The sequence below is a fragment of the Danio aesculapii genome, chromosome 5 (assembly GCF_903798145.1).
Source record: "Danio aesculapii chromosome 5, fDanAes4.1, whole genome shotgun sequence".
NCBI lineage: Eukaryota > Metazoa > Chordata > Actinopteri > Cypriniformes > Danionidae > Danio > Danio aesculapii.
Window position 1 is genome coordinate 7,210,873 of NC_079439.1, and position 24,075 is coordinate 7,234,947.

At 38.0% G+C, this 24,075-nt stretch overlaps 1 protein-coding gene across 3 annotated transcripts in view; it reads left to right on the forward strand.

The window, feature by feature from the left end:
• pxna (paxillin a) overlaps window positions 1-24,075 on the forward strand; it is a 100,946-nt gene that overhangs the window by 61,967 nt on the left and 14,904 nt on the right. For 2 of the 3 annotated variants that reach the window (XM_056457299.1, XM_056457298.1), the window contains exons 7-9: window positions 4,173-4,442; window positions 6,828-7,106; window positions 19,294-19,452. In XM_056457299.1, the coding sequence (XP_056313274.1) occupies window positions 4,173-4,442; window positions 6,828-7,106; window positions 19,294-19,452 (708 nt within the window). The remainder of the gene's footprint in view (window positions 1-4,172; window positions 4,443-6,827; window positions 7,107-19,293; window positions 19,453-24,075) is intronic. The other variant, XM_056457300.1, reaches the window with a different exon arrangement.

The window sequence follows — 24,075 nt, forward strand, 5'->3', positions numbered from 1 at the left end:
TATGACAAGCGCATACAGTCAGAGTGTCTCCAATTTGCACCCCTAAATTTAGCAAGCATGAGTGAGAAGCATGCTGAACCACGTATGGCTGTTTATGCTTTCTTAAACACATGAGCTTGATCCTTGGGATTGCTGATATCCTATCTGAACCTTTCCATCCTCCCTCAGATAGAAAGACCGACCGTTAGTGAGTTAAATATGCCTCTCAAAAACCTGATACACGTGTGCAAGTGTCACTTAGTGGTCCTAAAGTTGGAGTGTTGGTCATTGAGTTTTTTATAACTGCGCAGTTCTGTTGCGTTGCAGTGTATCGTGTTTTTGAAAAGGTGTAGGATTGAGGAATCCAAAGTATGTGTGGTGCATGGATAAGATTTTGTGGAAGGAGTCTTTGTGATGTTTAAATGCATGCCCTGACGCGCTTCCTCAGGGTTATGGCACTAAATGGACAACAAGGCCAGGCTTGCTTGCTTGCTTGCTTTGTAGTTATGCAGTGGAGTTTCATTATGCAATTGCATTCCATCATCACTACTTTTCTATTTGTTTCTTCAGGGCACTTGATGCTTTATAGATAGCTGCAGGTGATGTTCTGGATTTATAGCCAGATGATCTTGCATGATATAAAGTAGTTGATGAAATCTAAAGGTATAACTGTCCAGTCATTTTCTTGATGCGTTAAAAATCATACACATTCAAAGGTGAATTGCTTTTCGTTAATGTACAGCTTTCTGGTGCTTCCAAGCTGTGGATATTGCTTTTTGGCATGTTGTGTTTGCTTCATGGACTTTAGTTCATATGTGTTCTTGCGTAGTTTCAGAATCAGATTCTCAAAGAGAATGCTAAGCTATAGAGCTGTGTGATACTGAATGAAAAGTGATAGCATGATAAATAATGCAATATTAAATACGCATAGCAATATTTAAAAAAAAAAAAAATTTATGTATATAGCGCCTTTTAAAGTAGTATCTCAAGGCACTTTACAGACATGTAAAATGTGCAGCAGTACAAGATACACAAGGATAAATGCAGAGAAAACCTAATAATAGAAATAATTAAAAAACTAAATGATATTTAAAAAAATATTTAAAAATACTCAGCAATTCTGCATTGCGAATATCAGAGGGTAAATTGTTCCACAATTTAGGTGCCAGTGAAGGGAATGCATGGTCTCTCATAGATTTTAGTCTCGTTGACTGAGCAGTTAAAAGACCAACATTAGAAGTGCATGAGATTAAAAGCTCAGATGAATATTGTGGTGCTAGACCATTCAAGGCCTTATATGCAAGCATGAGGATTTTAAAGTCAATTTGAAAACTGACAGGAAGCCAGTGCAGATTTTTCAACATAGGAGTTATGTGTTCTCTTGCACTCATCCTAAAAAAAAAAAACGATATAACAGGAACAAGAAAGTATAACTATTGAAAGTGAGAAGCCATGTTTTATTCTTGCATAAAACAAATCAGGCATTTTTTTTCAATGTCAACAAAAAAACTATATATTCATTCAGAAGTCTATTGGCGTTTGTGCTAAAATTGTTACAGATTTTTGGAGAAAACCAGCCTGTCTGCTCTGCTTGTTTTCAGAAATGCGTAGTTTTTCAGAGGGTTTGCTAATAGCAGACACATAAAGATAATTTTGTATTAAATGTCTCATTTTTCACAAACCCCTTTTTGTCATTTATTAAAACGTCTCTCATTTAATTTAATATTGCACTTTTGTGATATTTTGATAATTCTGGTGCGTTGCACTTGGTTTGTGAACCTACGCACAACTCATTGACACTGCTTTCCATCCTCAATTTTTAATTTGACTTTACAACACAAGAATACAGTTTTGTCTTTTAATACGAGCAGTCAGATGTATGAACTGAACCTTTAATTTTAACTGCTCACAGAAAACAGGCTTTTCTAATGTATTAAACAAAACTCAAATACACGCACAGAAGATAAAATGAGCATTAAAAGCAAATAAACTAATGTAAATATTAGGGCTGTGCGATTAATTGAAATCGCATCAAAATCGTGATTTGAACATGCGCGATTTCTAACAGTCACATATCGCATCAAAAAGTGTGTAAAGTGCAAGGCACGACACTTCCCTTTAACATTTTCAGCGCACTTATCGCTTGCGCTCCTTTGTCTTAGGTAAACGGCCATCAATCGTTTGATGTTTTTAACTTGGTGCCCCTGGAGTATGTGCACACGTCGCTCCAAATATGCGTGAGCAAGTCGTACGCCTCTATTGGAAATAACAAACTTGTGTAATGTAATGTGTATTTACATACACCCAAACCGTTTCACAATCATGAGGGGGGGTCTCTCCACACCACCATCTGTGTGCAGCATCAGCTTGGATGATGCGATGGCAGCCACAGAACAATGGTGCCAGTGCGCTAACCACACACCAGCTATAGGAGGAGTGGAGAGACAGTGATTGAGCCAATGGGTATGGTGATGATTGGGAGGCCATGATGGGTAAGGGCCAATGAAGGGTATTTGGCCAGGACACTGGAGTTGGGTTGGGCGATGTCGACCAATTTGGCATCATACAATATCTAATGCGAAACATCGCGATGGACGAGGACATCGTCGTTGTAGGCGGCGGTGAAGTAGTTATTTATGAATAATTAATTAATTCATATGGAATTAATTACTTGTATCCTACCATTTCAACTACCTGACCAGCATGGTCTTTGTTTTACCCATAATCAAATCATAAATAAATAAAGAGAAGTTACACACAAATTACCTCCTGTCAATCACTTTTTCCGCGGGACTCTTGCATGAATAGGCAGAGTGATCAGTGTTGTTATAAAGGCATCGACAAACTTGGCTGGCTTAAAAGGTGCACAACCAACAGTATCTGAGGTTTTCAGTAAATTTACTAAGTACAAGCGTGAAAGTGAAAGATTGCAGGTTGAGCGCCCCCTGCTGGCCTCACTAACATCACTTCCAACAGCAACCTAGTTTTCCCATGTGGTCTCCCATCCAGTACTGACCAGACTCAGCCCTTCCTGGGGTATGTTGTGCGCGCAATTCGTGAACAGCACGGCATTTCTCGGCAGCATCACAAAGAGGTCTGTGATCATGCATGGCAAAAAAAATCTGTGGACACTTCGAAAAGTACACGCAACTACTTCTGATATGTGGTCAAGCGGAACATCGGAGATTGAGTTTTGACGGCGCACACACACACAGCAGCCTATTTGTTTGTTTTGCCATATATATATTGAAATGCGTTAAAGATTTCTACTGTAAAAAGTCTGTGTGTGTGTGTCAAAATCGTGATTCAAGAGTTCACACTTGGATATTGTTTGACAACTGTTAGCAGGTTTGGCATGCTGTCCCGGGAGAGAACCCTGAGCTCGGAGATAGGTGAGCCCAGGGCTCCCGCCTGGTCCATAGAGCATGTGAGGGGAGTACGAGATCAGGTGGTTCTCGAGAGCTCCCCGTGGTAAAGGAAGAAAGGAGGAGAAGGGGTGGATGGGGGGTTTCTTCGGAAAACGAAGATAAGAGAGTAGTTCTAGCTAGGCTACTTATAGTGAGTTGGGGTTTATCTGATTGGCTAACTAGTGAATGTAGATGGGTGGCCAGCTGCAGTCAATCATATCACGTGCTCCTCTCGAAATTAGTTTGTGAAACTTCACTTAAAATCACAATCGCAATAGTTCAGGAAAATCATGATCGTTTTCTTTTGCCCATATCGCACAGCCCTAGTAGATATTAAGCTTGATTTTTGAGTGTTGTCAAGGGAGTTCCTAAACGCCTATGATTGGCCACTGTGTTCACACACACATATGACTGTGATTGGCTCTTGCGATCAGCACTATTCACCGAGCAGTGACCTCCCTCGCCATAGTATGCTACCGCGACATAGCACATATGAGATAAATAACGGCGGTATGTAATAACCGGTTATGATCTATTACTGAATTCACACCGGTGCATCGAAGAAACTATTCATTTTGACATCCCTACCATTGCACAGCCCTACTAAAGCTGTACATTTAATTTAATTTATTTAGTTTGATCAGTTTGAGCTTACATTCGTGATTATTTACATGCCGCTGCTTTCCAGAGGATTTGGACTGGGTGTTTTTGGAATGGCGCTTGCAAAGAAAGCACTGCATGATCTAAAGTTGAAGTGGTCACTTCATTAATGCTGCCTCTCCGCAGCTTAAATCGGTCATCAGACGCACTAAGGAAACGCCCAACGTCCATCCAATGTTTCGTGACGGCCACTTGCGCAAAAAAATGGGCCCTGTCTTTCTCAACAAGAGTAACTCGCAGGATCTGCTCATTGAAGAGCTGCAAGGGAAACTGGGAATCGGCCGTAGTGAGCGGCCACGGAAACAGCCGGAAGACTGGCTTACAGAAGGTGTGATTGTCTGTTCTAACCCGCAGCGCTTAAGAGAGGAGGGTGGTGTATCACCAACGGTTGATAAGGTAGTGTAACCAACAAGATTAATGATGGAGCTAACAAAACACTAGCATGTACACATTTCCTGTATGGACCCTTTTCCCATTTTCAGATTTCTCAGCAGTGGAAGTTGTCATAGTGTGGTAATCTTAGAGTGCAGTGAGTAAGAGAGTACAAAAAACACTTATTTTACAATCCTGTTTGCTGAAATAATTTTTAAAAAACTCGACGATAGAGTCAAGATTTTCAGAAAAAGGACAGAAATTGTGCGAGACTGATAGTAGCAGCCAGAAGAGTGACTAACGTCAAATGTACTGTCCCATCTCTAAACACTGCATTAGAAACACCCCGCATAAGTGGTAATATCCATTTGTTTTATTTGATGCAAAGATGATATACTACATACATAAATATAAATAGTACATGTATTTTTTTTTTTATCAAAATAATAAAAACTGTCAAGGATTTAAGATGATGACCATTAAAGGCGCCATAACCGGCTTGTGAAAAGGGTCCATTGGTTTGTTATATAAAACAGGCATTTTAACTTTGTAAGATGTTTTCAAATGGAGCACAATGGTGGCAATACACTTTTTCTGTGACGTTGAAAATTGGTTCTGGAAGTTTTCGAACCAAATTTTTTTTTTCTTTGTTTTTGTTTCATTTAGTTTTGTTTCGTTGCGTTTGGTTTCATTTGGTTTGCTTTGCTTTGCTTTGTTTTGTGTTTTGCTTTGTTTTTGTTTCATTTCATTATGTTTGGTTTGGTTTAGTATGATTTCGCTTTGCTTTGCTCTGCTTTGCTTCAATTTGCTTCGCTTTGTTTTGCTTTTGTTGTGTTTTTTTGCTTTGCATTTTGTTTTGAGTTTTGTTTTTTTGCATTGTTTCTTTTTTTTTTGTCTGTTGCTTTCCTTTGCATTTTGTTTTTAGTTTTTTTGCTTTGTTTTTAATTTAATTTAATTTAATTTAATTTAATTTAATTTAATTTAATTTAATTTAATTTAATTTAATTTAATTTAATTTAATTTAATTTAATTTAATTTAATTTAATTTAATTTAATTTAGCTTTGCTTTGCTTTGCTTTGCTTTGCTTTGCTTTGCTTTGCTTTGCTTTGCTTTGCTTTGCTTTGCTTTGCTTTGCTTTGCTTTGCTTTGCTTTGCTTTTGCTTTGCTTTTGCTTTGCTTTGCTTTGCTTTTGCTTTGTTTTGCTTCCATTCACTTTGCTTTGATTTGTTTTGTTTTGTTTTTGCATTTTGTTTTTAGTTTTTTTGCTTTTGTTTTTAGTTTCGTTTAATTTAATTTTGCTTTGCCTTTGCTTTGCGTTGCTTTGCTTTGGCTTTGTTTTGCCTTTTCTTCCATTCACTTTGCTTTGATTTTTTTTTTTTTGGTTTGTTTTTGTTTTGCATTTTGTTTTTTGCATTGTTTTTTTTTTTTGTCTTTTGCTTTCCTTTGCATTTTGTTTTTAGTTTTTTTGCTTTGTTTTTAGTTTCATTTAATTTAATTTTGCTTAACCTTTGCTTTGCTTTTGCTTTGCTTTTGTTTTGCCTTTGCTTTGCTTCCATTCATTTTGTTTTGATTTGTTTTGTTTTGTTTTGCGTTTTGTTTTTTGTTTTGTTTTTTTGTTTATTTTTTTGCAAAGCTCTGCTTTGCGTTTTGTTGGTTTGTGTTTTGTTTTTTGTCTTCGTTAAAGTAATCTAAATCAACCAGCTCTGTTTTTAATTTTTTTAAAGCAAAATTATTAAAAGTTGTTCATTTCTATATGTACCAAAAAAAAAGAAAAAGAAAAGAAAATGGCTTCAGCGAAAGCATATACCATAACATACCTGTCTTTAATAGTTGTCATAAAAGCAATAAAACTCCCAATGGAGTAATTAATTGGGATTTTTACTTAACCACATTTAAAAAATGTTAATTAACAGCTTCTGTGTCTCATGATTTGGAAGTTTTACCCATTTTTTTATGGTTATTAGTTGCATTTGTTGCATTAATCTCTGTGTTGTTAACTTTTTGATGTTGAAAAATCTGTAGAAAAATCTGCAGTTTAACTAGTTGATTTATTTGATTGATTTTTTTTTACATTTTTAGTAGATTGAACATTTTTATTGTAAGGGATCTAGATAATTCCATAATACACACCATAACTTATAACACCAATCCAGACAATATTTCACTTCAAACTATTAAAAATGTCAATAAAAGTCACTTTTTCAAACTTTTCAAGATCAAACGTTGTGGACGAAAGATCAAGGTCCCATAATGCCATTCAAAAGCATTCATAAAACTGAAATACCAATGAATCACCAAATACAGAAAACTCTTAAGTTGTGGATATTTTTTTTAAAGTGCATGGCTTGTTATTTATATTGTGTTCCTTACACTTCCTGTTACATGCTTCACATTGTTTTGTCCATCAGATCATCATTCCTCCAGACTCTCCCAGTCCTCAAAAAAAAGTCCTAACCCATCCTGTCGCTAAAAAGCCGGTGCCTGTGGCTCATATTCCCGCCCCTCTCCCCCCACCTCCTCCTCCCCCCAGAGAGCCCTCTCCTCCTCCCGCTCCTCCAGTTCCAGCTCCGCCTCCACCTAAAGACCCCACCCCTCCACCCTCTCCTAAAGCTGTGACCCCGCCCCCTCCACCAAAGGTTTTAGCGTCTGTGGGCTGCCAAACGGAATATGAACCTCTTTTTCCACCGGTACTAGCATGAACTTGTTTACTCTGCTTGATCTGAGTTTGGATCTCTGCCTCAGGGTTCCCACAGATAAATGTCAGAGTTTTGTATTAATAAAAAAGCATAGGAAAGCTGTATGTTGGGTTTGTGCAGAGCAAGAAATCTCTCATGAAGCCATAGTGAGTGGATTCTTTTTAAGATAATGGTTCATTGTATTGGAATTAATTGGGTTGTGCACTCCAAACTGTTATTTTTGCTGTTTGTTTAAGCTAATATATTTCAAATGAGCTGAATCAACACAATTCTTGAGTTTTATTGGGACAGCTTACTTGATTTATGTTAAATCCACTTAAATTTGTTAAAACAATTAGGTTAACTTAATCGATTTGCAATGGGACATCATGGAGTTGTGTGGAACCCAGCGTTTTTTACAGTGTATGAAATGAACCTGATGTCGAGTAGGACATTACAGAATGTTCAATGATTATTCAGAGTAGAGGTCTGCGTGGCGCGGGAATACATTTCCGAATAAAGCGTGGTAGTGCTCAGTAAACGGGAGCGGGCGGGCTAATAATACAGCGCTCCCGAGTCCTGACGTTACTTCAGAACAGCATATCTGGGATTTCTTCATTCTTACTGAGCACCGGAACAGCCAGTGCTCACGACTGTTACACACACTGAACGCATGACCAGTGCTTTCTGCACATGCTTGTTTTTCGCACAATCTGTACGCACATCCTTAGAAATTAGCATTAGAATGGTCAGTTTATCGTTAGGAAACCCACATCAGGCAAGGCTGATACATGGGAGTCTTTTTAATGCGTCGGATGCAATTGAAATAAAGTTACTCTTTGAGTGATGTGATAGATCCTCAAAGTTTTACCCTTTAGCAGTCAAGACTGGAAGCTCAGGTTTAACGCCCCATTCACACGATGCGTCAGCGTCAATGCTTCCCATTCACTTTGAATGGATGACCTCAGGCGAAAAGCATTGTGGATTCGTCGGCGTCACTACAGTGTTGTTGCTCACTGCAGAAGTTGGGACTTTCTCAACTTTTCAAGCGCCAACAGAAGTGTCAGCCAATCAGATCGCTGTATGCAAATACACCAGCTCAGACAGTAGCCAATTGCTGACTTATTTCATTGGCTGACGCTGCAATGCCGATCGCGTCAGCCCCAACTTTAGACATGCTCTCTGTCAAGCGTTGACACCCTGTGTGAATCAGGCGTTAGGCGGCACTCGTGTCTCATCACAAAGGGGCAAACAAAACTGACATTTAGCCTATAATCCTTGCACAACCTACAGTTTTATCTGTTATCTCTCTCTCTTTTGCAGGAACGGTCGGGTAGAAAATGATTCTAAAGGCTGATTTACACTTCTGCATCTAGCGCATGCGTATGCTCCGGCGCAGCCATCGTGCAGTCGCATACCCCTTGCTGACGCCAACGCTAATGCAAACCTCACAAAATATGCCATTACATGTTGCAACGACGCATAGCCCAAGCTCTGTGATTGGTCAGCTAGGTAGCGCTGATGAGAGTGGGCAGGGAAGAGAGCCACTCAAACCAGTTGGAGCAAATGTTTACATGTGTCAAGTCCCGTGTAGGAGCTCCAGATGGAAAGTTTTGCTTTGTTTACCTCATGATTAAAGTTGTTGCACATTCGTTGGTTACCGCCTCACAGTGAGCGAGTTTTAGCTACTTGCACATTAAAGTAGCGTTGAGAAAAAACAAAACACCAGCGAAAAAACTAGACACAGAGGAACGTAAAAACCTTTCTGACTTAAAAATTAGTCCTGCGTAGAGCTCTAATTCAGAGTCTAGTATATTATAAACCTATTTTAGCAAGTGATGTAACCTAGCAAACACTTTCAGAATGTTTTTAACAACAAGGTTACAAGAGGGTTTGTTTTCACGCCAATGCAATTGAAGAATCAGTTTGGGTTCCCAAAAGAACCTTTCAGAAAAGTTTTTAAAAGAAACATTTTTATTACCGTGAAGTACATTTGTAACAGTCTAAATTCATCTTTTTAATGTTACGTAAGATTTGTGGAATTGAATGTTTCTATGGACGTTAAAGTTCCCAAAATGCATTTATTTTTGTTTAACTCTGTTTGAATCAGTTTAAAACTAAATTACTTGAAGATAAATTTCTTTTATTGCTTTTAGCACAAGAAAATAAACATTACCAAGAACAGAACGTGTACAAAGGCCATTACACAAAACTGTCAGACACAACATAGTACAGTTTCTTCCAGAAATAGATCAAATAAATAAATTCTAGAGTTGTGGGCTCCACAACTCGGCGTTCGCAAACCAATCCAGCCCATAAGGAGTTTTTAAAAAGGCTTTATTGAATTTCAGGTTTAGAAAAATATCTTTTGTCTCTTTGCCAACTCGTATCTCCATTCTTCCGAGGGCAACACATAACTTAGGCTGAAGAAAACTAATTTGAATTGTGCTTCTACTATTGTGCTATCTTGTCTTGAAAACGGTCCAGGCAGATGTTAAAACGCAGACCAACCAACCTTCCAAGTAGACTCTTCAGTGAATAATTCTGTATTTGAATGATTTGAATTGTACCAAGTTGATACCTGTCCACTACCGTAAAGTTCATGGAAAAACATTGAAAGTGTATTGGTCAGATGTGGGAACCCTGTGGCTTGTTTTATTGCATTCTTTCATGCTTTCTAGCATGTTGCATATAGAGTGCATGCTGTTATGTGTCTGACCTCTAAACAGCGCTCACTCAAGGAGTGTCTCAGCATTTATTAAATAGTTTGCTGGTGCCAACATGTCCCATGATGACAGTCCATCCTTGGGTTTTCCCCTGTCATACATGCACAAATTCTGTTGCTAATGAAGTGCTAGTTATCACAGTAAATACTATTGATCTGTTATTGTTTATCAAAAATATATTTTCTTATTTAAAGGTTTTATCTAGTTTCTAATTAAAATATCTTAAATCAAGAAGCTCCAGACAAATAAAAATATATAAACTATATAAAATAAACTGTATTTATAATAGTCTGCCAGTAGGGTGAGAAATAATCTTGTTTTTGATTGTTTTAAGGAAAAATACTTCATTTTATCTTATTATTTCTGAAAACAAGATAATAATGAAAAGCTTCTTGATTTGAGAATTTGTCGAAATTTAGACAAGAAACAAAACAATATATTTAAGTAATTTTTTAAAGTTAAAGACCACATGTGCAATGCATTTAAAGCTTGAATATGTGCATAAATTAATTTAGCAATATTTAGTAGTCCACACAGTGTCCGCTATTAATCAGGCTGTTGTTTCACAGTATGAAAAGAAATAGAGGAGACCGAACAATGAAACCTTAAAAATGAAAAATGGGGAACACAATTTATTGCATTGATGAGTGCATTTGTGATGGGGTGCAAGGCTGATTTACAGTATACTTCTGCGTCAAGCTCGCGTGTATGGTGCGGCGCAACCGCATAGCCCTCAGCGAGGCTGATACCGATGCGCACCTTTCAAAAAATGTAACTACATGTCGCAAGGACGTGTAGCGCAAGCTCTATGATTGGTCAGCTTGGTAGCTGTGACGAGTATGAGCGGTGCTGAGAACCGCAAGCCCGATGGAGCAAGTGTTTACAAGTGTGGAGCTCCAGATGGAATCTTTTGTTTTGTGTTCACCTTATGATTAAAGTTGTTGCACGTCCGCCGGTTCCCGACTCTGAATGAGTGAGTTTTAGCCACTTCTACATTAAGGTAGCGATCAGAAAAACAAAACAACATCGAAGAAACTCGACACAGAGAAACAAACACCTACTGCCAGCTAGTGTTTCAGAAGTGTTATTGCAGAGCAACACAAACAGCACACAGAAGTATAATTAAACAACTTAGTGCAAGGCTAGCGCCGTGGGTCATGGTGATCACTAGATGCAGAAGGTGGTGTGTGTCCACCAAAGCGTTTTTGTGCTCAGCTGTGAGTGTTTTTGCAGCGCTGCGTTTTTTAATATTGTTTTTTTTCTGTCCATTGCTATGATAGAGAGTATCCCTGCTGTACTGTTACACGTTGAAACTCTTTAGCAGATTATTTGTTGAGTTGTATGGTATTGTCCTGCCCCTCCTTCACTGTGATTTGGATGGCTAGCTCAACTTGCAGCGGCTGACAAAACGCTGAATGCTTAGTGGTGACTAGAGCTGCACAATATATGAAAAAAAAACTGACATTGCAATATATTAAACTTCTGCAATAAATATTGCAATATTAAGTATAATTCTAACCGATGGAATGAATAGCTCTGTTTGGACAGGAAGAATTTATTATTTTAAATTGATTAGGATGATTTTGTAGTGGAATGCATCTGCATAACATGTAACTTTGCTTTACTGTATCTATCAATGCTTGTGATTTTGTTTATAATTTTAATATAATTCAACAAAAATAATTGCTATATGTTTTTTCTGGAAGTCTGGCAGTATTGAGGTATAATTGTACCTAATATAATTAAATGTAAAATAACACTGTATAATCTCATATATAAATATACTCACCGGCCGCTTTATTAGGTACACCTTACTAGTACCGTGTTGGACCCCCTTTTGCCTTCAGAACTGCCTTAATCCTTCATGGCATGGATTCAACAAGGTACTGGAAATATTCCTCAGAGATTTTGGTCCATATTGACATGATAGCATCACGCAGTTGCTGCAGATTTGTCGGCTGCACATCCATGATGGAAATCTCCCATTCCACCACATCCCAAAGGTGCTCTATTGGATTGAGCTCTGGTGACTGTGGAGGCCATTTGTGTACAGTGAACTCATTGTCATGTTCAAGAAACCAGTCTGAGATGATTCAAGCTTTATGACATGGTGCGTTATCCTGCTGGAAGTAGCCATCAGAAGATGAGTACACTGTGGTCATAAAGGGATGGACATGGTCAGCAACAATACTGAGGTAGGCTGTGGTGTTGACACGATGCTCAGTTGGTACTAATGGGCCCAACGTGTGCCAAGAAAATATCCCCCACACCATTACACCACCACCAGGCTGAACTGTTGATAAGGCAGGATGGATCCATGCTTTCATGTTACTGATGCCAAATTCTGACCCGACCATCCAATTTTGGTGAGCCTGTGTGAATTGTAGCCTCAGTTTCTTGTTCTTAGCTGACAGGAGTGGCACCTGGTGTGGTCTTCTGCTGCTGTAGCCCATCCACCTCAAGGTTGGACGTGTTGTGTGTTCAGAGATGCTTTTCTGCAGACCTCGGTTGTAACGAGTGCTTATTTGAGTTACTGTTGCCTTTCTATGAGCTGGAATCAGTCTGGCCATTCTCCTCTGGCATCAACAGGGCATTTGCGCCCTCAGAACTGGCGCTCACTGGATATTTTCTCTTTATCAGACCATTCTGAGTAAACGCTAGAGATGGTTGTGCATGAAAATCCCAGTAGATCAGCAGTGTCTGAAATACACAGACCAGCCTGTCTGGCACCAGCAACCATGCCACATTCAAAGTCACTTAAATCCCTTTTCTTCTCCATTCTGATGCTCCGTTTGATCTGCAGCAGATCGTCTTGACCATGTCTACATGCCTAAATGCATTGAGTTGCTGACATGTGATTGCCTGATTAGAAATTTGCGTTAACAAGCAGTTAGACAGGTGTACCTAAAAGCAGCTAAAATGCCGATGAGTGCATATTGTTTATAAATAAATTGTGTATAAAAACAATTAATCTTTTTTGAAGAAAAAAAAATGTTCACCCTGCCTTTAAAGTGAAATGAAATGGTATTGAAATGCTTACATAGTCACATGCCTTAAAACACATACAGTTGAAGTCAGAATTATTAGCCTCCCTGAATTATTAACCCCCCTGTTTATTTTTTTCCCTCCATTAAACAGAAATTTGGGAAGATTTTTCAACACATTTCTAATCATAATAGTTTTAATAACTCATTTCTAGACGACGCGGTGGCGCAGTAGGTAGTGTTGTTGCCTCACAGCAAGAAGGTCGCTGGTTTGAGCCTCAGCTGGGTCAGTTGGCGTTTCTGTGTGGAGTTTGCATGTTCTCCCTGCGTTCGTGTGGGTTTCCTCTGGGTTCTCCGATTTTCCCCCACAATCCAAAGACATGCGGTACAGCTGAATTGGGTAAGCTCAATTGTCCGTAGTGTATGAGTGTATGGATGTTTCCCAGAGATGGGTTGCAGCTGGAAGGGCCTCCGCTGCGTAAAACACATGGTGGATAAGTTGCCGGTTGATTTCGCTGTGGCGACCCCGGATTAATTAAGAGACTATGCTGAAAAGAAAATTAATGAATGAACTCATTTCTAATAACTGATTTATTTTATCTTTGTCATGATGACAGTAAATAATATTATACTAGATATTTTTCAAGACACTTCTATACAGCTTAAAGTGACATTTAAAGGCTTAACTAGGTTAATTAAGTTAACTAGGCAGGTTAGGGTAATTAGGCAAGTTATTGTATAAGGATGGTTTGTTCTGTAGACTATCGAAAAATATATAGCTTAAAGGGGCTAATAATATTGACCTTAAAATGTTTTTAAAAAATTAAAAACTGCTTTTATTTTAGCCGAAATAAAACAAATAAGACTTTCTCCAGAAGAAAAAATATTATCAGACATACTGTGAAAATTTCCTTGCTCTGTTAAACATCATCTGGGAAATATTAAAAAAAGAAAAATTCAAAGGGGGGCTAATAATTCTGACTTCAGCTGTACATTGTAATGCACCTGCTATTTTTTTTGCATTAAAATAAGGAAGCATGCTTAAGGCTAAAAGCAAAGCCACCCTTTTTTCTCTGCCAGAATTGTGTGAAATTCTGTAGTTGAAGAAAACAAACTAAACCCTGCAAGTCAGACGTCAGGCTCCACTTGAGCCTTTCAGCAGTAGAGTATTCAAGTGTGAGCTCATAAGCAGAAATAACAGGGTGTTTAGGGTGCTATTTTAGTTTTTTCTGAAGAATGATTCTGTGTCACGATTCTTTAAATCCAGAGAGCAGAGATCTCACCAACACCTTTTTGACCCATAACCTTGCTTGGCTCGTCATCTGATTATGTCTTTAGCACCTTCTTGATCCTGTTGTATTTAGGGAAGGTTATGCAGAGAGAGCATGAGACTTGCTTTTAGATTAGCAAAACAGATTCAAATCCAAAGCTTTTCATAACCTGAGATATCAAATTGCATAATATCTAAGCAGATGTTCCTGCTATTAACTATTGCTGCTTTGTGCTGTTCTTTTGATAGATGTGAAAGTAAACAGATGTACTATAATTTTCCATTACTGGTATTGCTGTGGCTAATTGATCTAAAATGTTGTCAATTTCAGCAACACTGAGATCTGCTTGTTCTCCTTTTAAGTGCATGTGTGGTGGTGCAGTTTATAGCTACTAACATCCTGTAATGGAGTGACTAATGAATGATGCAATTAAATGTGCGCAACTCAACATATCCAGTCCCGTTTGTTTGAAAAAATAAGATCTTGACGTGTGTACTGAATACTTAGTTAAAGGGCACCTATGGTAAAAAATCTACTTTTCAAGCTGTTTGGACAGACATATGTGCATGTATGGTGTATAGACTGTCATATTGGGGTGATATAAGCACACCCAGTGCTTTTTTTCAATTTAACAACATAAAAAACGGTGGACCAATTGGAGCGGTTTTCAAATCGACCGCAACTTTACATAGGAGTGCGGTCCCCCCGTCCACCAATATTGATTGACAGGCGCGTCATCATATCCTCAGTTTGTTGATTCACGTCCGCCATTTTCAGCGTGAGTTGAAGTGATATCACTAAAGGAACACCCTAGCTCTATTTTTAGATGCAAGGCTCATTGGGCTCAACACAAGATCAATATTCTCCACATTATCACTCTAATCGGAATTATTGGTTGTATCTTTAGGTAGGTTTGCAAACATGTGTACTTCTCATTGAGTCTACCTTATACTTCAGCCGTTTGCATTTCTCGCGATCACAGAAGCTCCTTGTGATCTTAACTAGCATGCGTTTGAGAATTCTAAACATCGGTTTCTATCAGGGTACACTCAAGTCGACGGCTGGGCGCCGCGGACCGCTGCAGAAACCTATGATTAGAATTCAAAAATGCGTGGCGCGACGATTCGGGACACTTCATGTTTCTGCCGCGCCACAGAGAGTGTCTGGTTTGCCGTGTCGCGGCTTCGAGCGGCGCATCCGGTGCCTCAGTCAAAGTTAATTCAGTGTGCGTGGTTATTAGTTTCTGTGTACAAGCTCGACACTTGAAACTAGCACACAGTTGGCTGTAAAACTGTACAAAGACACAAATGATTTTGTACTCTCTGCTTGGGCTGTGTCAGAGTCGTACATGTACGACTGAATGCTGATCCTCTCACTCCTTCTCTGAGTCTGCCTGTCAGACTCTGTTGCAAACGCAGAGCGGGTGAGCTCATGGCCCCGCCCCCTTGTTACGTTGGTGGGAAGCCGAAACTAATTTACATGTGAAGCAACACACCCCTTAATCAGCGAACTGTGGACACGCCCCCAACATGACACTTTTTAACACATTATAATAAAAAAATCTGAATTGTGTTTTAACTGAAGCTAAACTGGCACACTCAGAAGAACCATAATATTATTATTAAATCATAAAAAAGAGGTAAACTATGGGCCCTTTAAATTAGACCTTTTTCACATGGAGGTGGTTTTATTGAGCAAATATTCAAATGAAAGTCATGTTGAAAAGTATAAATAAATCTCTGAACTATTATACACCGCTTAATACAGGACATTTATGTTCATTTTTCAGTGCTGTGTTCTCCAAAAACAAGTCATGTATTAGTACTGTAAATCTCTGGCAAATGTTTAGCCTTTAATTTTCAACTTTCTTTCCATTGATTTAAGAGTCGTGACCTGAAACCCAAAATGCACAGGATGATTTTACCCTTCAGATTTGTCCAGGCCACTTGCAATATTTAGTCTTTTTTAATATTACTTTTAAACCACAATTCTAAATTCATATCTGATTTCATTAGATTATAATTTATAATCGAACTCAACACTCTGAAATCAGCTTAGATGACAAAACTTACATCTTCTGGTAGGGATGCTCATAAAAACCGATTAACCATTAACTGAAAGGGTGCTTTTTAACCTATTAATGGTATGCAAATATGTGGTATGCAAATATAAATATGCAACACATATTTGGGAACTCGCAGGATGGGAACACGTGTAACCACACATGCCTACAAACGTATTTTGCCAAAAAAGCTAAATGAAAGGATATTGCTCGTCACAGTTTGACACAGACGGGTTGATGCCAAAGTGCTGATGCTGATTGCCTCTGTTCTGGATCCACGGCATAAACACCTTTTGTTTATTTGCACAATTGGAGAAAGAAGATGCAAAAACAAAACTTTGGCAACACTTTATAATAACTACACACTATGAACCATTTATTAAGCATTAGCAAATAGTGATTTCATTATCTGTTAAGCATTAACTCTGCTTACTAACGTTTATTAATGTAGTTTATAACTGCAGCTACGTACAAATGCTCTATTCTTGACTCACAACCACATTTATAACGTGCTTAATAATTGTACTTTCATACTTTTTTAATTATTTATTTTCATTAGTAAATTAACCACTGCATTATTTACAAACAAATTTTGTAAATACAAATTTGCAAATTACGATCTCGATTCGACCCTACACGCAATCTTAATTCAGCTTTTCTACAAATTAGCCAGTTATATTTTTTTCAAAGTCAGAAAAGAAGCATAAAGGCGAATAAGCTCCGCCTCCACAGAAAAGAGTAAACAGTTAACATGTAAAACTGTCAGCCAATCAGAGCAGTGGGCGTTAACTGAAAACAGTCAATTACTTATCAATTGATGCTGTTTGATGTGAAATCTTGGACCTAATCCCCCACTGAGGTAGTTTGACCCACTCCATTACAATTGACCTCATAAAAATGTTCAAAAGGTCTTTTTTGATAAATGCATTTGCTGAATGACTTAATTGGTGATAATTTAGAAATGTTTACCAAGCACAAACAGTGTTGCCGACTTTGTCACTTTATTTAGTGACTTTTTAGACCCCATTAGCGACAAATTTTCAAAAAAGCGACTAGCAACAAATCTAGCAACTTTTTTTTTTTTGGTGTTACTTGAGATTTTTACAGACACAATCTGTGTCCATACTATACCGTTCCTACTTTTCTTATTGAGCTGCGAGTGATGCCGTCAGCCCCTCCCCCGCCTCGGAGCACTCACAGGCGGCCCAGTACCACTCAGACAGCAGAGAGCAGATAGCACTGCGAGCGTGAGGGATTTCCCTTGTACAGTCAAACCGATCTGCTTCTCCTTTCTTGTAAATTTAACAATTTTATTTGATCTTCTTTCCTTGTTCATAATCAGAGATTGTAGAGACAATTTCTGAACTTGTGTGAGTTTATCGTGTCTGAGAGATTACTCCAAATTCACTGCACACATTTTTACTGATATACTGTATTCAAACACCAATACATTTAGCTAGATTGACAAGTAAAGCATAGTGCAAATATAAATTCCCCTTTATTAACCATAGGCTGTTAAGCAAACAGAAATACTGCGCGTGATGATGTCAGTAATATGCTAATTAACGTATGACATAATCTAGCGACATTTAGCAACTTTGAGCAGAGCTTATCGCCTTTTCATTGAAAATAGTTGGCAACACTAAGCACAAAGTGTTTAACAAGCAAAACTGTTGTTTTTTTGTGTGTCTGCATGTTTCCTTTGCTTTATAAAGTAGTGTTTATTAAAGAGCCAATATTATACATGAAATAGGGTCATATTTAGGTTTTAGGGGTCTCCAACAACAGTCTAATATGCATGCAAGGTCAAACAACACTTTTATGGTCTTATAATCTGCATTTATTTTTACCTAATTATCCCAGCGACTCCCATATGAATCGTTCAGCGATTCATTTGTTCCCAAACCCCTCCTCAGCGCGAAGCTAATCTGCGCTGATTGGACCGATGACAGCCTGCTGCGATTGGTCGACACTGCCAGCCTTCAGCGCGAGTCAGAAGAACTAGGGAGATCGACACGAGTCTCCTGTCTCCTAGCCCCTAGCCGTCACACACTCTACCTGCTCTTTTTCTCACACACACACACAAACACAAACACACACACATTATGCTCCTCAGAAGAACTAGGGAGATCGACACGAGTTTCCTGTCTCCCAGCCCCTAGCCGTCATACACTCTACCTGCTCTTTTTCTCACACACACACACACCTCCTCAGAAGAACTAGGGAAAGCGACACGAGTCTCCTGTCTTCTAGCTTACGATCGCCATAGCAACGACAAACGGCAGTGGAGCGCGAGCTCACAAAAGCATTTAACGTTAAATCCGTAAACAATGCGGCACGCGTCGCGTTTTTAACGTGGCTTACATGCGATAAGAGAATATAAAGAGTAACCGCGTGTACTGTACCAGGTTAACAAGTAACAAAACACAATAAATACATAATTTGCAAGCTAGAGTAAACGAGGCAACAATTTTAATCGCACTTACTTACACTAGTGAATAAACCTCAACCACTGACTCTTCAGTTTCATCTTTGGGTAGAGACTGTCAATATTATCCATCTGAGCACAGCGTGACTTCATTCGACCGGCGGCGCCTGTGTGTGTGTGTCTAGTGTTTTTTCTGTGTTAGTGGGCGGGGCCGCAGGTTTCAAATCTCCCGGGTTTGCGCGCGCAACTACTGGCGGGGCTTGTGTTTCGTAGCCGTGTCATCGCGAAACACCTAATGACTGGTTAGCAAGATGACTCGTTTGAAGCACTATGAGTCGACTCTTTTATAGATGAATCAATAATTTCAAACACTGTACACTTACAGATTTAAGCCTTAGCTGGATATTTCACTTCACTTAGAGCTGTGTTACACACTACCTAGAAGGGCATTTTCATAAACCCATAATATGGGCTCTTTAAGAGTGTGTTTTCTTTTTTGTGATTTACAGTAGATTATGGCTCAGGGCAAGTGTACAAAAGTCTCTTTGGATCAATGCATTTGCTGAATGACTTAATTGGTGATAATTTAGTAATGTTTACCAATCGGAAAGTGTTGAACAAGCAAAACTCCTTTGTGTTTGTGTGTGTGTGGAGAGGGATTTGCATTCATGTTTGGTTTGCTTTATAAAGCAGTGTTTATTAAGTGTGTGTTCTTCTTTGTGATTCAGATTATGGCTCAGGGCAAGAGTTCCCCCACCAGCGTACCGAAGCAGGGGAATAAACTGGACAATATGCTGGGAAGCCTGCAGTCAGACCTCAACCGACTGGGTGTCCAGACTGTTGCCAAAGGCGTTTGTGGAGCTTGCAAAAAACCCATCGCTGGCCAGGTGAGAAATCCTCGGATGATTGCATTTATAGCCCATGTCAGTATCCAGACCTGGGTCTACAGCAGAGATGTCCAAAGTTGGCCCATGGTAACGTTTGATTTGGCCCACCATCCAATCTGAGAGAAGAGTAATGGGGAGGGTTGGGGTGAATGCCTTAAACTGAGATCGTCATTTCTAAAATAACATTACTTATTTTGCTTCTTTGTTTTATTGCTGAGCTACAAAAAAGCAAACTAAAATTAAGTGTTTCAATTAAATGTTGTAAATTAATCTGAGTTTCAAAAATACTGTAAATCATGTCACTCTGTGGACAGAGAACAATGCTGAAGAAATTAGCGAGACATCAAATCAAGGCAAATCTTGACTCGTGTATTTGGCATTGAACTCCATTCTGTTATAATTAGGATTGTTTTTACTGTTATAAATGTATTATAAAATACTGCATTAGTTAAAATAAAGCAATGATTTGTAGTTATTTTTAAATATTATTAATTACCCATGGCAATTTTATGTAATGCAGTTTGGTATATGTACCTTTGGCCCACAGCCCTCACTCAAGTTTGGTTTTTGGCCCTTCATAAGAATAAAAAGTCTTGGGGCACTATCCTACACTGGTGCAATAAGGCGCAAGACGTATTTGGTGCGATTTGTTGCTATTTTCAGACCAGTAAAACCCTAATTTTCCTGTTTTTCACTATGTTGTTTAAATAGCAAATCCATTTGATAAAACCCATTTAATAAAAACAAGTTTAGATTTGTCCACCTGTCGGGTTTTGGAGACGTCTGCATCACCATATGAGGCATAAGAACAGGATGGTGGGTGTTTGGATATAACTCAGTTTTTTTGACCACACTTCATTATTATTGTTAATTTATTCGTTTGCTGGAAATTAAAACTGAATTTAGAAATAGTTTTGAAACAAATCTTTGCGCTTAACAAGCGAAATTAAATATGTAGGTTAATGGATGTCTTCAATGGAGCAAGTTTCCACAGTTTCCCTACTCCACTAAAGTAAAGGAGTAAAGTAAAGAGTAAAATAAAGAGGCTGAATGGAGGAGGCTCGCTCTTTATCCTCACGCTGCAGATGCTCTGTTTAACTGTTTTCTAGCTAGTGGAGCGTTTAGTTTTTACACTTACAAAGGCCACCATGTAAATAGCAAATGCACCATGGCGTGACGCAACTGACTCTTAAAGGGAACGTGAGACAAGACTCTGATTGGTTTAATGCACGTTATGCACAAAACACACCCAGAACTCATTATGAGAATAAGCACAACCTTGTTAGACCATGCGCTGGGGCACAGAGCATATATTTCCATCCTTAAAATAGCAAAAGTGGACACTGACATGCCTTTAATGCTTTTGCGCCATGCAACTTTTAGGCCTTAAGAAGTCTTAAATTCACTGAAATATTGTGATGTAGGTCTTAAATCATTTTAAACGGGTCATAATTTTGCTTTGTCCAAGTAAAGCCACTCAATCAGGCAGATCCATCCAATCAAGAAATAATACATCTAACCTTATTTTATATTTAAGTTTTTTTTTTTTTTTTTGCAAAGAGATGCAATTCACACTAACAGCTGTTAGCTTATGATTCCTCATGATAATACCAGGTCATTAGAAATGATCCTTAGTGTTTAACTTAAAAAAAAAAACCTTAAAATGTAACTCTTAAAGTTACATTTAGTCTTCAATTTGACTTGATGAAACCTGCAGAAACCCTGGTCTAAAAATGCACTTGTTTTTTTTTCAGGATATTGTGTTTTAGCTTTGTTAAAAAAAATAAATAAAAAAAATGTCAGCGTGTTTGACCATATGAAGAGTTTAGATGCAAAAACCTCTAAATGCTGTCTGAAATTTTCCTCTAAAATGAACATTTTTATTAGGCTCCTGTGTGTAAGTTCAGTAACATCACTTTATACAAATTATATAAACACACTGTATACAAATTATATAGTTTGAATATATATTTTTTGAATATATTTTCAATATATAATTCAATATATTGAATATAAACAATAGACATTTTATTTGTCTTCAGAAATCATTTGCTTCTCAAATTATTTCTTATTACCTACACTCAAAACATTTGAGCTGCTTTATTTAATTATTCATTTGTTTACTCTGTGATAATCGTGCCAAACATTTATTGTTTAGATATTTCTGCTTTACAGTGTTTTTGAGCAAGTTAATCTGACCTTGATGAGTGTAAGAGACTTTTAGAAACATTAAAACACAATAAAGACGTCACATTTTTAAATGGCAGTGTAAATCCTGTACATTTTTCTTTGTTATAGGGCGATATTTACTAATCAGGGCAAAATGTGCAGATTTACAGATGTGCAATGCCTGAATTCTAGAACACAGATGCAGCAGCTCATTTGCATAATGATCAAAACATGCAAAATTAGGTCACAAATGTTGCATGATTCATTTAGATATTCTCTGAAAGAGAAATGATTGGATGTGTCTCTGCAAAAATCAGTGCATCTATGAACTGCAAATCTTTAGTAAATCTTGACAGTAGTTATTTTTATCGCTGGTGCAAGCTGTTGGAAAATCTGACTGATAATTGTTTTAAAAATGTAACTTGTAAGGCTGATGAAAAGGGTGGTGTTAAGCTGTTTAGCATATCATTTAAATTCTATTAAATATTTAAGACTTTATTGGATGTCAAACCATATATGCTTACTTCATTGGGAGACTTTTCATTTCAGTGCATCTTTAAATATTACCTTTACTGTCAATAAAACGTGGTTATTTTATTGCCTTATTTATTATATCAGTATAGATTAAGTTATTTTAAAAGCATTGCCAAATGAATGTTTATTAAATAATTAATAACTATTCTGTTTTGGTTTTTCCACCAATGCATTCAGATTTCAGTGCATCTTTAAATATTACTGTACTCTATTCAATATTAAAAGAAAATAATCTGGAGGAACTCAAATCACAGCTCTCAACTTGTCAATAAACCTTTACTGTCAATAAAACGTGGTTATTTTATTGCCTTATTTATTATACCAGTATAGATTAAGTTATTTTAAAAGCATTGCCAAATGAATGTTTATTTCATTAAATAATTAATAACTATTCTGTTTTGGTTTTTCAACCAATGCATTCAGGGTTTTTGTTTCAGTGCATCTTTAAGTATTACTGTACTCTATTCAATATTAAATAATTTGGAGGAACTCAAATCACAGCTCTCAACTTGTTTATTGTCAATAAACGTTTACTGTCAATAAAACGTGGTTATTTTATTGCCTTATTATATCAGTATAAATTAAGTTATTTTAAAAGCATTGCCAAATGAATGTTTATTTCATTAAATAATTAATAACTATTCTGTTTTGGTTTTTCAGCCAATGCGTTCAGAGTTTTTGTTTCAGTGCATCTTTAAATATTACTGTACTCTATTCAATATTAAAAGAAAATAATCTGGAGGAACTCAAATCACAGCTCTCAACTAGTTTAATGTCAATAAACGTTTACTGTCAATAAAACGTGGTTATTTTATTGCCTTTTTTATATCAGTATAAATTAAGTTGTTTTAAAAGTCTTTAAATATTACTGTACTCTGTGCAATATTAAAAGAAAATAATGTGGACGAACTCAAATGACAGCTCTCAACTTTTACTGTCAAAAAAACATGGTTATTTAGCTAGCAGCTAGCTTAGCCGGCAGCTTGCTCTCTGCAACTCTCACATGGTCACACACTGAAGCTAACCATGGCTGTGCCTGGTAAGTACCTGGATGGGAGACAACATAGAAAAGCTAGGTTGCTGCCGGAAGTGGTGTTAGTGAGGCCAGCAGGGGGCGCTCAACCTGCAGTCTGTGTGGCTCCTAACGCCCCAGTATAGTGAAGAAGACTCTATACTGCTCAGTGAGTGCCATCTTTCAGATGAGAAGTTAAACCGAGGTACTGACTCTCTGTGGTCTTTAAAAATCCCAGGATGTCCTTCGAAAACGAGTAGAGGTTTAACTCTGGCATACTGGCCAAATTTGCCCACTGGACTTTGTCCGTCATGGCCTCCTAACCATCCCTATATCATAATTGGCTTCATCACTCTGTCTCCTCTCCACCAATCAGCTGGTGTCTGGTGTGCTGTCTGGCGCAAAATGGCTACCATCGCATCTTCTGGAGAGACCCCCCCCCCATTTGTGTAAGGCGCTTTGAGTGTCTAGAAAAGCTCTATATAAATGTAAGGACTTCTTATTATTACTATTATTATTATTTTATTGCCTTATTCTTTTTTTAAATCAGTAGGATTTTAATTGTTTTAAAACTATTAAGAAAATAAGCTGAGTGATAATAAGAAGGAGCTGAGCCGAAAGGCAAAGCTCTCGATTTACCGGTCAATCTACATTCCTACTCTCACCAATGCTCATGATCTTTGGGTCATGATTGAAAGCACAAGATCTCCGATACAAGCAGCCGGAATGAGTTTCCTTAGCAGGGTGGCAGGGCGCACCCTTATAGATAGAGTGAGAAGCTCTGTCACCTGGGAGGAGCTCGGAGTAGAGCCGTTACTCCTCCACTTCAAGAAAAGTCAGCTGAGGTGGCTTGAGCATCTGTTTTGGATGCCTCCTAGACGCCAACCTAGAGAGGTGTTCCAGGCGTG